Here is a 16,864-nt window from a genome sequence, read left to right as displayed (position 1 = left end):
AATGGGAATATCTTTCCTTTTCTCTTTTGCTTTTCACTTCTCTTTGTTTCACAGCTATTTGTAAGGCCTCCTCAGACAACCATTTTGCCTTTTTGCATTTCTTTTCCATGGGGATGGTCTTGAGCCCTGTCTCCTGTACAATGTTATGAACTTCCATCCATAGTTCATCAGGCTGTCTGTCTATCAGATCTAGTCCCTTAAATCTATTACTCACTTCCACTGTATAGTCATAAGGGATTTGATTTAGGTCATACCTGCATTTCTGCTTTATTGACTACACCAAAGCCTTCGACTATGTGGATCACAATAAACTGTGGAAAATTCTGAAAGATATTGGAATACCAGACCACCTGACCTGCCTCTTGAGAAACCTATATGCCTGTCAGGAAGCAACAGTTAGAACGGACATGGAACAACAGACTGGTTCCAAATAGGAAGAGGAGTACATCAAGGCTGTATATTGTCACCCTGCTTATTTAACTTATATGCAGAGTACATCATGAGAAATGCTGGGCTGGAAGAAGCACAAGCTGGAATCAAGATTGCCAGGAGAAATATCAATCACCTCAGATGTGCAGATGACACCACCCTTATGGCAGAAAGTGAAGAGGATCTAAAAAACCTGTTGATGAAAGTGAAAGAGGAGAGTGAAAAAGTTGGCTTAAAGCTTAACATTCAGAAAACTAAGATCATGGCATCTGGTCCCATCACCTCATCGGAAATAGATGGGAAGACAGTGGAAACAGTGTCAGACTTTATTTTTTGGGGCTCCAAAATCACTGCAGATGGTTATTGCAGCCATGAAATTAAAAGACACTTACTCCTTGGAAGGAAAGTTATGACCAAGCTAGATAGCATATTAAAAAGCAGAGACATTACTTTGTCAACAAAGGTCCGTCTGGTCAAGGCTATGGTTTTTCCAGTGGTCAAGTATGGATGTGAGAGTTGGACTGTGAAGAAAGCTGAGCACCAAAGAATTGATGCTTTTGAAATGTGGTGTTGGAGAAGACTCTTGAGAGTCCCTTGGATTGCAGGAAATCCAACCAGTCCATCCTAAAGGAGATCAGTCCTGGGTGTTCATTGGAAGGACTGATGCTGAAGCTGAAACTCCAAAACTTTGGCCTCCTCATGCGAAGAGTTGACTCGTTGGAAAAGACCCTGATGCTGGGAGGGATTGGGGGCAGGAGGAGAAGGGGCCAACAGAGGATGAGATGGCTGGATGGCATCACTCACTCAATGGGCATGAGTTTGAGTAAACTCCGGGAGTTTGTGATGGACAGGGAGGCCTGGCGTGCTGCGATTCATGGGGTCGCAAAGAGTCGGACATGGCTGAGCAACTGAACTGAACTGAACTGAATGACAAACAGTGATAGGGATTTGATACAGAGGAGGAGGAAAGCAGAGTAAGGCTTTCTCCCCCCGCCCCCCACAGGAATTAAAATTTTATTTATTTATTTTTTCATTTATTTTTATTAGTTGGAGGCTAATTACTCTACAATACTGTAGTGGGCTTTGTCATACATTGACATGAATCAGCCATGGATTTACATGTATTCCCCATGCCGATCCCCCCAGAGTAAGGCTTTCATTTGGAGTTTCTTCCATAGGTCTTATTCTCCCAGCCTGTCCTTCGCCACCTGATTGCTGAAGGCCTGGGAATGACCTTCCTCTCTGTGTTCACAGCAGTGTTGCATGGTGCTTGGAACCTGGCGGGATTCAGTAAATACTCATGAAATCATTTTCTGTCAAAACCTGTGTGTATTGTTAATGACACAATAAAAATGTCCCGGTTCTTGATGTGTTCAAATTTGGAGACATATTTGTTCTTTGAATGGGAGCCAGTATACTTGTTAAGAAAGTTACAAAGATAGTTCCATGGCCTGTAACTCTTTTTTTTTTTTGTGTGTGTGTGTACATATATACACACTATAGGCTATATGTGTATACTGTATGTACTATATTATATGCTATAATAGTTTATACTACATATTATTTAGTATTTCTAATGACCTAACATAATGAATGCTGCAGATGGTGAATGCAGCCATGAAATTAAAAGACACTTACTCCTTGGAAGGAAAGTTATGACCAACCTAGATAGCATATTAAAAAGCAGAGACATTACTTTGCCAACAATGATCCATCTAGTCAAAGCTGTGGTTTCTCCAGTGGTCATGTATGGATGTGAGAGTTGGACTGTGAAGAAAGCTGAGCATCGAAGAATTGATGCTTTTGAAATGTGGTGTTGGAGAAGACTCTTGAGAGTCCCTTGGACTGCAAGGAGATCCAACCAGTCCATCCTAAAGGAGATCAGTCCTGAATATTCATTGGAAGGACTGATGTTGAAGCTGAAACTCCAATACTTTGGCCACCTGATGCAAAGAGCTGACTCACTTGAAAAGACCCTGATGCTGGGAGGGATTGGAGGCAGGAAGAGAAGGGGACGACAGAGGATGAGATGGTTGGATGGCATCACTGACTCTGTGGACATGGCTTTGGGTGAACTCCGGGAGTTGGTGATGGACAGGGACGCCTGGCGTGCTGCGGTTCATGGGGTCACAAAGAATTGGACATGACTGAGTGACTGAACTGAACAGAATAGAACATAATGAAATACAGTGTAAAATATATTGCAAATTCCATGGAAGCAATTATTTTGCTTGTGCTTTGTTCCTATAGTTTAAACAGTCTGTGTTTTTCCTTTTTCTGTAGAACTTCCTGTTACTTGATGAGCTACCACAGTGCACTCATCAGCTGCCATCAGATGGTAAAACAGTTGTGAACATGCAAGATTTCACTGCTTTTTGGGATAAGGTAACAAATCCTTAATTTCACGATTGTGACTGCTAAAGGACAACTGTGACATAGATTTTTTGGAGGATTTTGAGATTTTACACATGATACAAAATGTGACTTGCCCATTTACCATGGAATTATGTTATAAAAATTCTGAATCAGGAATGAGTTTTGCAATTAATAGAGACTAAAAATAAAGATGGTTGTTTTGAAGCACTAGCCTGCAGTCTTCTTGATCTGCCAGCTCCCCAATTAAGGTCTTTTCCTTGCCTCAAAACCTTGTCTCTCAGATTCATTGCCTGTCATGTGGTGAGCAGAGTGAGGTTGGACACGGTAACAATTTGTCTTAGCCAGCCAGGAGCCTTGCTGATCGTGGCTAGCTGGCACCAATCAGGGAATATTGGAGCAAGACCCTAGCACCTGCTGGGATCATTTGTCCTGAGGTTCCTTCCTTCAGGATTCCCTGAGGGGGTACCAGCTTCCCTCAGAGCTTGACAATTGAGACAAGGAACTGACAGACTTCTAGAGTCAACAGACTCAATTTCGGTTGTAGGGTAAGTCTACCCAATTTGATAGCTGATTCAACCGGTTCACTTGTTTTGTGTGTCATTTTGTGTTACAAGCCGACGGGCTTGATTTTGAAGGGTAAGCTGCTCTGGTGTGCACACCGGGAACATTTTTTCCCCTCAATCTGGGCTTTTCCTTTACAGGACAAGCTAATTTGCTTGGGTACCCGTTTACAGAGGGGAGGTGTTGTTGGACTCTACCCTGAACCAGTTCATTGGGAACTAGTTCTCATGGGGCAAGCCCACCATAGCTCATATGTAGGGTAGATTTATTTACCTGGTTTGGGAACTGGTCCAGTTGGAACCGGTTCATTTGGGAGCTAGTTTTTGTGGGAGTGGGTAACCTAGACAAAATTAGTTCACTTTTTTATAAGGTAAATTTATTTACCCTATCGGTGGCCAGTTCATCTGTATGCATTGATGCTGGACTCTGTCTTGTACCATTTTTGTTGGAAATTGTCTGCATCTTTTGTGTTTTGGTGTTTTGCAAAAATGGGAAATATTTCATCTGTCCTGAAGGAAAGATCTTTGGGGTGCATATTAGATATGTTAAGATCAAAAGAGCAATCGCCTCTGTATGGTTCACAATTAAACAATCTGGCAGTCAGAAGTGCTTTACAAAGGAGAGGAATGCTCTGATAATGAACATGCCCCGGGGGCTCCCTTACACTTGAGGCGTCCAATTCTAATTTTCCCTATAGGAACTCCAGAGAAAGAAAGGGCAAACCACTGTGGTATTCTTACTTGGAGAATTTCATGGACAGAGGAACCTGGTGGGCTACAATCCATGGGATCACAAAGAGTCAGACACGACTGAGAGACTAACACTTACTAACACTAAAAATAAAGTCGGCCCAAAGCATTTGACATATTGTTATTTGTCTCATTTTCAAGAGAACTTTCAAAGGGTTATCATATTTTGAACTTGAATTAAATTCATTTATAATGTTAGAATTTGTAGGATTGGAGAGACAAAATGCTGCAGTATAGAAATGGTTAACTAACAAATACACAATCAGTTGTTAGAGACCAGAGACTTTGGATACAATCAGTGTATGTTTTTTGCCTTAATGTTATTAAATATCTTATTACATAGTGTGAGTGATTTGGATCTTTGCTGTGGGATAGGGTGGGGCTCCTCTATCCTAAGCTTCTGGATGGTTCTGGCTACTTTGGTGGCAGCCAGGGGCAGGAGGAGAGAGCAGGTGGGCATAGTGAGTACCAGTGATTCCAACTTGAAGGGCTGTACTGTGTGGCAAGCTCTAACAGGGAGAACTGGTGATATCACAAAGATTTCCCCAGCACTTGGTTTATTTCTGAAATTTAGCAAATAGGAAAAACAATAGGGACCACTCTCCAAAAGTTCTCAAGTTTTCACTCCCAGTGCAGCCCCGTTACGACAACTGAAAGTCTCCTCCGGCCTCCGGCTTTATAGTTTTTTGTGTACATCCTCCTGTATCAGTGTGGATTAATCAGGAGAACCAAACTTGCATTCAGGGGAGGGGGGATTCCATGCAGGAAATTAGTTACATAGGAGATGAAAGAACAGAAAAGGGCAAAGCAGTGGTGGATGAGGCAGCTCAGCGATTGCAAAGGCAGGAAGCTGCTCCCACCCCAGGACTGGAAGGACTCAGGGAGGAGACACCTCTACCAGAGGGTCCACCCTCCAGAGCAGAGTCCGGGAGCCTGGCTACTGTCAGAGGGGGGACCACAGAGCAAATGTCCAGGCTCTGTAGACTCCTCCTGTCTTTCATGCCAGTGACTCTGTTGTGCCACCTGCATTGCGTTCACCTACTTCTGACTCAACACCTTTCATCTCCACCAACAAGACAGTAGTATGCTCTATATAAATATATAGAACAAATAATATACAACCACATCCCTACACCTTTTGCACATGGGAACTCATACAAGGTGCCTGACCTACCCTACCTTAATAGAGTAGATTTTCCTCCTGCTTGGTATTTCTTATCATAATCCACTTGAAGCATTTATGGAAGGCACCACTAAAATTCCATTATGGTGTTAACTTTATGTGAATGTTGACACATACTTTGTATGTTGTTTTTCAGCCGCTAAGTTGTGTCTATGTGACCCCATGGACTGTAGCCCACCAGGCTCCTCTGTCTGTGGGGATTCTCCAGGCAAAAATACTGGAGTGGGTTTCCATGACCTCCTTCAGGGGATCTTCCCAACCCAGGGATCAAACCCAGGTCTCCTGCATTGCAGGTGGGTTCTTTACCTTCTGAGCCACCATATGACCAATTACCAAATTTCTCTTGTATCAAACTATGCAACATTATACACTGTTTTGTTCTTCTTCCAAGAACTTCCAAGAACATGTTCTTAGACTTCTGTACAACTTGCATAGTTGTACAGAACACCCTATTGTGTTGTCCTGGACTTGCCTATGGAAAGACGGTGCACCTTGGCAGAGTTGTTAGTAGTTAGGGGCTGTCAAGTTAGGTCATGGGGGAGAGGGCCTTTGGGAGGGAGAAAGGCAAAGACATTGAAAGTTTTAAAGAGAAACTAAGTCTTAATGAAGCCTCTGCTGGGTTGGGAGGCAGGAGATAGACATGAGCTCTAACTGGCTCCACTGGACAGCCAGGTGAACAGTTTGGGGATGGTCTCGTGGACGCAAGTCTCATCATGAAATGATGGGAATTGATCTCAATCTCTAATCTTTAAAGTATATTTGGGGGCATCTCCAAATCTCCACGGGGCAGGGGTTTCACACTGTTCTCATATATAGTGGGGGACTCAGCTGATGATCTTTGTTGAGTCAGTGGTCCCCAGAGCCTGAACCATGAGGGAACCTACCCAGTACCCACGGGCTGTCGAGTGCTGCTGCCTTCTGGTTGTGGCAGAGCAGTGCCTGATCCTGAAGCCTGACCAGGGAGGGAACTCAGTGTGTGGCCCTGATAGACTTTGAGATCTGCAGACAGGAATCTGATGTTTGTATTTTGTAGTCTTAACCAAGTGAAAAGTAGTGAAATAGGAACCCTAAGTGTCAGGCAAGAAGAAAGGAGTGGACAAGCTTAAAAATGTTTCTTATGTATTAAAATTTAGTTTCTTCTTGATCAGTTCAGTTCAGTTCCCTTCAGTGGCTCAGTCGTGTCTGACTCTTTGTGACCCCATGGACTGCAGCATGGCAGGCCTCCCTGTCCATCACCAACTCCCAGAGCTTGCTCAAACTCATGTCCATCAAGCCAGTGATGCCATCCAACCATCTCATTCTCTGTCGTCCCCTTCTCCTCCTGCCTTCCTTCTTTCCCAGCATCAGGGTCTTTTCAAATGAGTCAGCTGTTCGTATCAGAAGGTCAAAGTATTGGTGCTTCAGCTTCAGCATCAGTCCTTCCAGTGAATATTCAGGACTGATTTCCTTAGTCTGGTTGGATCTCCTTGCGGTCCAAGGGACTCTCAAGAGTCTTCTCCAACACCACAGTTCAAAAGCATCAATTCTTTGGTGCTCAGCTTTCTTTATAGTTTAACTCTCACATCCATACATGACTACTGGAGAAACCATGGCTTTGACTATATGCATCTTTGTCAACAAAGTAACGTCTCTGCTTTTTAATATGCTGTCTAGGTTTTTCATAGCTTTTCTTCCAAGGAGTAAACTCTATTCTTGATACTGTTTGTACACCTATAAAATCTGGTATAATTTGATGATTAAAAATAATTGTTATTTTAGCAAGTGACTGTCCCATAATCATTTCAGTTATTTCCAGAGGAATTTTTTACTTAGATTTTCCAAACTTTTAATCTAGATCCTGTTCCTTTAGCCTTTCAGGCATTTTGCTAATCACATGTGATCACTCTCTTAAGAAAAAGAAAAAATTAGCAGTTATTGAGTTTTCTTAATACTTAGTATATATAAATGTGTATATATATATATTTAAGGGTATATATATATATATATATGTATATATATACCCTTAAATCTCTTTACCTTAGAACTTACAGATTACTCAGCAATACAACTTGTGAGTGGCAAGATGAGTACTCTGTCATTTGCTCTTGTGTTGGATTGTACATGCAACAGCACATCTTTTTTTTTTTTAACAGAAGTACTTTGTTATCCCTGTTTAGCCAGGGCAGATAATGCATATAATAGGTGTAAAATTTAGGGCTATCACTATAACCCATGATGCCATACTTTACACCTATTCCCTTTTTTGTTTTTGTTGGTTTTGGTGTTAAGTTAGAGCTCTAGTGAGATTAAAGCCTTGACTGCATTTTACAGGAGTTTTTTATGGTTGGCTAAAAAGTTTCTTTGGTTTTTAAGTAAAAATAAAAGACACAGTTTTAATTTTTACCAAGAACTTTTCAATTTTTCACAATTTTGGGTTAAATTTTTTATCTTTTTGAGCAAAGAACTGTTCCAGATACCTTTTACAGTTTTCCAGGGAATTGAATTTTTTCCATTAAGAGAATTTCGTAAAGACTGAAATAAGTGGAAGTCCAAAAGTACAATGTCTGGTGAGTACGGGGGATCAGTAAGAACTTCCCAGCGAATCTGTAACAGTTTTTTGCCTGGTCATCAATGAAACATGCGGTCTTGCATTATCCTGATGGAAGATTATGCATTTTCTGTTGAGTAATTCTGGATGCTTTTCGTAGAGAGCTGCTTTTGGTTGGTCTAATGGGGGCATTATTTGTTGAAATTAATCATTTGGTTTTCCTGAAGGAGCTCATAATAGAGGATTCCATTGCAATTCCACCATATACACAACATCACCTTCTTTGGAAGAGGACTGGCTCTTGGTGTGGTTGGTGGTGGTGCATTTCACTTGCCTGCAATCTATTCTGTTCCACAATATTGTACGGTATCCATTCTGTTACGTTTAAGTGGAGAACTGCTTGCAGAAATATGGTCAAGAAGGGTTTTTTTTGCTTAACTTCTGTGAAACTCAAATATCAAGGTGATTAACATAACCAAGCTGGTGCAGACGATTTCCATTCAATACTTTGAATGAAATATTTGAATATTTTGAGTGTGTCAGCTGTCTCCTGCATGGTATAGCATTATTTGTTCTCAATGTCTTAATGTGATCTCTATCAACTTCAACTGGCATACCTAACAGTAGAGCATCATCCAACAAGAAATATCCAGCACAAAACTTTGCAAGCCACTTTTGACACAGTTGATCAGTCACAGCACATTCTCCATACACTGCACAAATCTTTTTCTGCATTTAAGTGGCATTTTTACCTCTCTTGAAATAGTAAAGCAAAAAAAAAAAAAAAAAAGAAATAGTAAAACATAATGTGCCAAAAATTTTGCTTTTTTATTTTAATATTAAAATGGCTACACAAAAATTCACCAATTAAAAAAAAATTTTTTAATACATGCTGATATAACAGCTGTCATAATACAATCTTAACAACATTGTTTTGAATAAAGTTAAAGACAATTTAGTGCTACTAGAGCCATCTTACAGAAAAAACTGAACAGACTTTTTGACCAACCCATATTGAGAATGACTTCTTTGTATAAAGTGCTACTTTGCTTGCTGAGCATTACGGAGATTCTTTCTTCATCAAGTGAAAATGGAGAGATTAGTGGAGATTCAAATTATTTAAAGGGCCAGGTCTGCCATATACCTATGTAGCTCCCTTGTGGAGGTTAATGAGACATAGTCAATTAAAGCCAAGGGTCATAGTGAAAACTTATAAATGATTAAAAAACTTCCCATACTGGATATTCTATAGAGTATGTTATTTTAATAAGTTAATATGCATCATGAAGTTTTTACTTCATGCAGGTGCCTTATCATTTCACCTACTTAAAATCTGTGGGTGTCTAAATGTAACTAAAGCTGCTTGAAACTCCCAAAGAGATATGATTGGATGAAAAGGCCTCCAGGACAGGATGTCTTAAAATAGGCAGGAGAAAAATATGGGTTAATTGGCATATCAATGAATATTATATTATTTTCTCCATTTTCTGTAGCATTTGGCTTTATTTTATTGAAATGGATGTGTTTTTATAAACTTTAATTTGCAGGAATTAAGAACCCCAACCCTACAAGGCCTTTCCTTTACTGTCAGACCTGGTGAACTGTTAGCTGTGGTTGGACCTGTGGGCGCAGGAAAAGTAAGTTGTGGTGCCTTTTGGCAGCTTGATGCAACACTACAGTCCCTATTAAATTCTCAGTGTTGAGCCCAAAGCTGTGTGTACAATGTTTGTTTATTTGTTTTTTTAAACAGGATAGTTTATTGAAATTGAATAATAGTAAAATAATTACAGTGAAACCCACGTCTGCATTGCCTCAGTTTTGGTCCCACACATCCATCCTGATTCTCAGAAAGTTTTACATGTACACAGTGTATTGATTCCTTATAATTTATAATGTCATATAAGAGATATTTGGTAAGGATTGCAGTGATTGCCATGAAACTTGCTGAGAAGAGTATGGAGAGGCCTGGCATAGTTTTCCTATGGGCACAGGAGTCCGGGACAGTCATTGGAGGACCCAGGGACCTTCTGAGCCAAAGTGTAAGTTCATTCCACAGAGGGATCTATAAAGATTTACCCTCTTGAGAAGTTTTTGTTGATCGTCACACTTGTGAAATCTCCATGGTGATTATAGTCCATATCTTTCAGCTCTTTAAAAATGCTATTCTATTGTCCTAGATTTACATTGTTTTAATAAGTCATCCATGGTCATTCTTTTTTTAAATTTATTTTTCAACTGGAACCATAATTGCTTCACAATGTTGTGTTAGTTTCTGCTGTACAACAGCATGACTCAGCTGTAAGTATGTGTATATATATATATCCCCTCCCTCTTGAGCCTCCCTCCCACCCTCCCCCACCCCACCCCCCAGGTCATCACAGAGCACTGAGTTGAGCTCCCTGTGCTATATAAGCAGCTTCCTGTGCTGAGCTGTGTTTAGTCACTCAGTCGTGTCCAACTCTTTGCTACCACATGGACTGTAGCCTGCCAGGCTCCTCTGTCCATGGGGATTCTCCAGCAGGAATACTGGAGTGGGTTGCCATGCTCTCCTCCAGGGGATCGAACCTACATCTCCCTCCTAAAACAAGAACAATATGATGTTAGGAAGTGTTCTAATTTCATTATTTTACATGTAGCTGTCCAGTTTTCTCAGCACCACTTATTGAAGAGGCAATATGTTCTCTAATGTATATTCTTGCCTTGTTTATCAAAGATAAGGTGTCTATAGGTGCATGGGTTTATGTCTGGGCCTGCCATATTGTTCCATTGATCTGTATTTCTGTTTTTTTTTGTGCCAGCCCCATACTGTCTTGATTACTATAGCTTTGTACTATAGTCTGAAGTCAGAGAGCTTGATTCTCCCAACTCTGTTTTGTTTTGTTTCTTTCTTCTCAAGATTACTTTGGCTATTTGGGGTCTTTTGTGTTTCCAAACAAATTGCAGAAATTTTTGTTCTAGTTCTGTGAAAAATGCTATGGGTAATTTGACAGGGATTGCATTGAATCTGTATATTGCTTTGGGTAGTATAGTCCTTTTCACAATATTGATTCCTACAGTCCAAGAACACAGTGTATCTGTTCATGTCATCTTTGATTTCTTTCATCAGTGTCTTACAGTTTTCTTCATTTTGGTCTTTTGTCTCCTTAGGTAATTTTTTTCCCTAAGCATTTTATTCTTTTTGATACAATGATGAATGGGATTATTTCCTTAATTTCTCCTTCTGACTTTTTGTTGCTAGTAACACAATTTTTTTTTCCTTTGAGAAAGATCTTTATTAGTTTTATTGGCAAGAAGACAGAACTTTCCTTCAGCATCCATTGCAAGAATGTCTGCCTCTGGTTTACTTTTTTAAAAATTTTTTTGCTGCACCTGTGAGGTATGTGGGCTCTTAGTTCCCCAACCAGGAATCAAAACCATGCACCCTGCAGTGGAAACACAGAGTGTTAACCACTGTACCACCAGGGAAGTCCTGCCAGTATTTTCTTATTGGGGAAGGACTTTTCTTTGACTTTTCATGCTGCTATAAGGAAAACAGTTTTAATTAGATGTATCTAAAACAGCATTTCTCTAGGTGTGTTCCATGGAACTTCTATTTTACAAGAAGGTTTCATGGCCACATAAATCTGGGTAAATGTGCATCGTTTTCCTTCTTGGTGCTTCATGTTGTACAGTTGGAAACAGTTTGTTGGGAATTTGGACATCTCATTAAAGGAAATTATTTGTGTGACAGCTGTTCAGGATGGTCAGAGACATGGGGACTTCCTTTTCATTACGGTGGCCCCTCCATGAAGTCTGGAGGTTGCAAAGGCTCTTCTGGGAAGCTCTGAGCATTTCCTCATGTGACTTGATTTGTTCCCATCAGTGCACGTGTAGTAAAGTTGCAGTCATGTGCTGGAGCAAAAGATTCAGACGTGAGCAAGACCCTGATGCCTCTGCCCTCCAGAGGAAACCAGGTTACTGGGTGAGACTGATACACAGGCAGATTATTTCAGTTTAGTGTGATGTGGACACACACATACCACATCTATGTGTTGTTAAAGATTTGAAGTAAACATGCAGCTGTCAGTTCAGTTCAATTCAGTTGTGTCTGACTCTTTGCAACCCCATGGACTGCAGCATGCCAGGCCTCCCTGTCCATCACCAACTCCCAGAGTCCACTCAAACTCATGTCCATTGAGTCGGTGATGCCATCCAACCATTTCATCCTCTGTCGTCCCCTTCTCCTCCTGCCTTCAATCTTTCCCAGCATCAGGGTCTTTTCCAAAGAGTCAGTTCTTCGCATCATGTGGCCAAAGTATTGGAGCTTCAGCTTCAGCATCAGTCCTTCCAATAAATATTCAGGACTGATTTCCTTTAGATAGACTGGTTGGATCTCCTTGCAGTCCAAGAGATTCTCAAGAGTCTTCTCCAGCACCACAGTTCAAAAGCATCAATTCTTTGATGCTCAGCTTTCTTTATAGTCCAACTCTCACTAGATGACTACTGGAAAAACCATAGCTTTAACTAGATGGACCTTTGTTGGCAAAGTAATATCTCTGTTTTTAATAAGCTTTTTAGGTTGGTCATAACTTTTATTCCAAGGAGCAAGTGTCTTTTAATTTCATGGCTGCAGTCACCTTGTGCAGTGATTTGGGAGCCCCCAAAAATAGTCTGTCACTGTTCCCACTGTTTCCCCATATATTTGCCTTGAAGTGATGGGACCAGATGCCATGATCTTTGGTTTCTGAATGTTGAGTTTTAAGCCAACTTTTTCACTCTCCTTTTTCATTTTCATTAAGAGGCTCTTTAGTTCTTCTTCACTTTCTGCCATAAAGGTGGTGTCATCTGCATATCTGAGGTTATTGCTATTTCTCCTGGCAATCTTGATTGCAGCTTGTGCTTCATCCAGTCCAGCATTTCTCATGATGCACTATGCATATAGGTTAAATAAGCAGGATGACAATATACAGCCTTGACATACTCCTTTCGCTATTTGGAACCAGAGCTGTACTTGGTCTGAAACAACAAAATGTGAAAATCTAGATGTGATGTGTACACAAGAGAGTCATGATTTCCTCTAGGATGGACTTTTGCTCTTTGAACACAACTCACTTCAGAGTTCTTTTAATAATAATCTTTGGATATATTCTTCTCATGTAGCTTTTTAATAGTAAGTGTTTGTCAACTAAAGGATACTTGGATGCAGAAACAACTACATGAAACATTGGATACATGAAATACTCATCCTGCTGCACTGCTGTGCTAGTTAAGAATGTTTAGCTTTCTTAGCTAGTCTTTTCTGAGTATAATTTTTCATTTGGGGGAAATTCTGAGCAGTTTAGATTGTTATAGTATTATATTAATGTTTCTTATCAACTACTAGTAGTACGTGGACCAATAGGGTTCTTTTCTTTCTTTCTTTCTTTTTTTTTTTTTTTAGCAATTGCCAGGGCTCTACTGCATCCTGTTCTAAATGAAAGGGTTCTATAGTGTATCAAGTGCAACAGTGGGGTGTGCTGTGCTATGGGTCTTGTTCTATCCTGAGTGCTGCCTATTCACGTGTGTGTGTTGCCATCTGTTTCAGTCGTCACTGTTAAGCGCTGTGCTGGGGGAGCTGCCCCCGAGCCAGGGACAGGTCAGCGTGCACGGGAGGATCGCGTATGTGTCTCAGCAGCCCTGGGTGTTCTCAGGAACTGTGAGGAGTAACATTTTATTTGGGAAGAAATATGAAAAGGAACGATATATAAAAGTAATAAAGGCTTGTGCTTTGGAAGAGGTGAGTAATGACTTTGAGTTGCATATACTTAAATTTCAAATAATGATAGTGTTGGTTTAAACTACAGGGTTTACTAAAGTTTTGTTTCAAATTTTGAAAGACTTCTGGATAAATATACATGTGTAACCCAGCTGTTTCAATGCCAATGTGATAGCAGCACTTACAGATATGCCTTTAGAAAGTAGTGGATGGTTGTTTAATTTTATAAGGTTTTATTCACTTTTTAATTTCTTTCTTTAATGAATGATTACCAAAATTTACAGAAATAGTGTAGTGTAATGAACTCTCGTGTACCACCCCCAGCTTTAGCCAAGATCAGCTGGTGGCCAGTCTTGCTGCATCTCTACCCCTGCCCCCTGCCAGCCCCACCTCCACACTGGAGTATTCTGAAGCAGGTCCTAGACCTCAGATTAGTTCATCTGTAAACATATCATTAGTTTTCTCTACAAGATAGGATAGCCTTTGGGAAAAAAAATCACCACATTATTTCCCCTGAAAAATAGCTCAAATTCTTGAATATCATCAAGCTAGTCGGTGTGGTTTTTTAATTAATTAATTTATTTTAATTGGAGGCTAATTATTTTAAAATAGTGTAGTGTTTTTTGCCATACATTGACATGAATCAGCCATGGGTGTACATGTGTTTCCCATCCTAACCCTCCCTCCCAACTCCCTCCCAATCCCATCCCTCAGGGTCATCCCAGTGCACCAGCCCTGAGCACCCTGTCTCATGCATTGAACCTGGACTGGTGATCTATTTCACATATGATAATATACATGCTTCATTGCTATTCTCTCAAACCATCCCACCCTCGTCTTCTCACACAGAGTCCAAAAGACTATTCTTTACATCTGTGTCTCTTTTGCTGTCTTGCATTTAGGGTCATTGTTACTATCTTTCTAAATTCCATATATATGTGTTAGTATACTGTGTTGGTGTTTTTCTTTCTGACTTACTTTGCTCTGTATAATAGGCTCCAGTTTCATCCACCTCATTAGAACTGATTCAAATGTATTCTTTTTAATGGCAGAGTAATATTCCATTGTGTATATGTACCACAGCTTTCTTATCCATTCATCTGTCGGTAGACATCTAGGATGCTTCCATGTCCCGGCTATTGAAAACAGTGCTGTGATGAACATTGGGGTACATGTATCTCTTTCAATTCTGGTTTCCTTGGTGTGTATGTCCAGCAGTGGGATTGCTAGGTCATATGGCAGTTCTATTTCCAGTTTTTTAAGGAATCTCCACACTGTTCTCCATAGTGGCTGTACTAGTTTGCATTCCCACTGACAGTGTAGGAGGGCTCCCATTTTTCCTTATCCTCTCCAGAGGATTGTTTGTAGACTTCTTGATAACAGTTATTCTGACTGGCATGAGATGGTACCTCATTGTGGTTTTGATTTGCATTTCTCTGATAATAAGTGATGTTGAGCATCTTTTCATGTGTTTGTTAGCCATCTGTATGTCTTCTATGGAGAAATGTCTGTTTAGTTATTTGGCCCATTTTTTGATTGAATTGTTAATTTTTCTGGTATTGAGCTGCATCAGCTGCTTGCATATTTTTGAGATTAATTCTTTGTCAGTTGCTTCATTTGCTATTATTTTCTCCTAATCTGTGTTTACATGTTGTTAATCATATCACCGAGAAATCTCCTTCACCATTGTTGAAATCAGACTCTATATGAGGTCTGTCCATTGCACTTGGTTGATGCCTTCTTGCTCCATTTCAGTCTCTAGGTTTCCCTCTCCACTTCATTTTTGACTTGTAGTTTATTCTTGAAAGAAAATGGAATGCTTTAACATTTCTTTTTAATACTGCATCTTTTACTATGGAGAGGTTGTTTTCAGAAATGGCACTGCATTTCACAGGAAATGGCAAGATGAAATGTTTAACTGTACATTGGGATATAAATTAGTGAATAATGAAAACTAAACTTAACTGATAGGAGAATATAATTTGGCAAAAAGAAAGAAAAATTTAAATACTGATAAATACTATGTTACTCTCTTGGGTTAGAAAAATCCGTGAATAACAGTGTTAAAGGGCTTCCCCTGGGGTCTGTTCAATGCAGTCTGGACATATGACTTCTTTTATCCTGTGAAGAAAAGGCTGGGACAGACTTTCAAAGGTGTGGGATTGAAGGCTCCAGACCCTCTTTCTGAGGAAATAGTAATTTTGCTTGAACAATGGCTTGAATTTCATAGATTGTTTCAGGTGAGTACCATTTTATGATGATGTGGGCAAATAAAATTGCTTATTTAACCATCTTGTTTCTTTCTCCTGGGTTATTGTTAATAGATGATTGTGCTTTTGCAGAAATGATGTCATTAGCAGTAATGAACTAGATTTTTATTAAACGACATATATACTGTGTAAGAAAATAAAAGGGAAAGCAAATGTAAGACAGTGAGACAATACCTGTCATTTATTGAGCCCTCGTGCCAATGTGTTTTCTGTGTATCACTCACATGTGCACACATGTACACACATAAAAATAAATACGAGTTATGAATCTTTTACCAGTGTTTTTGATGTTACCACCTCATTTTATAGTTGGTAAAATGGAGGCTTGGTGAGAAGAAATGACTCACCTCAATACTGGCAGCTCAGGTTCAGAGCTGTTTCAGCAGGACTCTAGACTCCACAGTGCCATGCTGTCTTTCAATTGAGGAAGTTTATAAGGAACAACTTATTAAAAAATTGGGTGATTTATGAAAGTGGGATGGGAAATAAATAGATTTCAGGCATTTCATAAGAAATGGGTTAATAATTATCTTAATCAAGTTGAATTTTTGATGTCCAGATCAGGCTCCAAAGACCCAGACCACTGTGTGGCTATTTCTTTTATGACCTTGCCTTTCTGGAAAGCTCAGCCTTATCTTTTTCCCCACACTTGAGCATCTTTGGGGAAGAACAGGTACTGGGACAGTGGCTCTCATTCAGTATTTTCCATGGGAGCCGATGCTTTGCTGCAGCCATGTGGGGTGACTGGACTGGTAATGCGGGCGGTGTCCTGGGGCTTCACCCAGCCTAGGGCATGTGTGCAGCACAGACCCTGGTGGGAAGGGGACCTGCAGGACTGGCCTGCACAGTGATTCTTCTGTATGTGCTGTGATGTTTATAAACATGGACCACTTTCCTGTTTTCTGCATGTTTGGGACATGAAGTTGGGGCCCCTTGTGTCCATTTCCTCCTTGGCAGGAAGGGAGGGATCAGAGAGCAGAGTCCTGACCCCAGCTTTGTCACTTGCTCACTGTCACTCTGGACATGTCCTGTTAC

At 40.3% G+C, this 16,864-nt stretch overlaps 1 protein-coding gene across 1 annotated transcript in view; it reads left to right on the top strand.

Annotated features, from left to right (window-relative positions):
• The window catches only part of LOC122447588 (ATP-binding cassette sub-family C member 4-like), a 337,265-nt gene that overhangs the window by 148,884 nt on the left and 171,517 nt on the right, over window positions 1-16,864 (top strand). The window contains exons 9-11 of the mRNA XM_043478283.1: window positions 2,713-2,814; window positions 9,373-9,462; window positions 13,389-13,580. Of these exons, the coding sequence (XP_043334218.1) occupies window positions 2,713-2,814; window positions 9,373-9,462; window positions 13,389-13,580 (384 nt within the window). The remainder of the gene's footprint in view (window positions 1-2,712; window positions 2,815-9,372; window positions 9,463-13,388; window positions 13,581-16,864) is intronic.

Source organism: Cervus canadensis, chromosome 9 (assembly GCF_019320065.1).
Source record: "Cervus canadensis isolate Bull #8, Minnesota chromosome 9, ASM1932006v1, whole genome shotgun sequence".
NCBI classification, from domain to species: domain Eukaryota; kingdom Metazoa; phylum Chordata; class Mammalia; order Artiodactyla; family Cervidae; genus Cervus; species Cervus canadensis.
The sequence above is the reverse complement of the archived record's forward strand: the minus strand, read 5'-3'. Positions and strand labels throughout refer to the sequence as shown.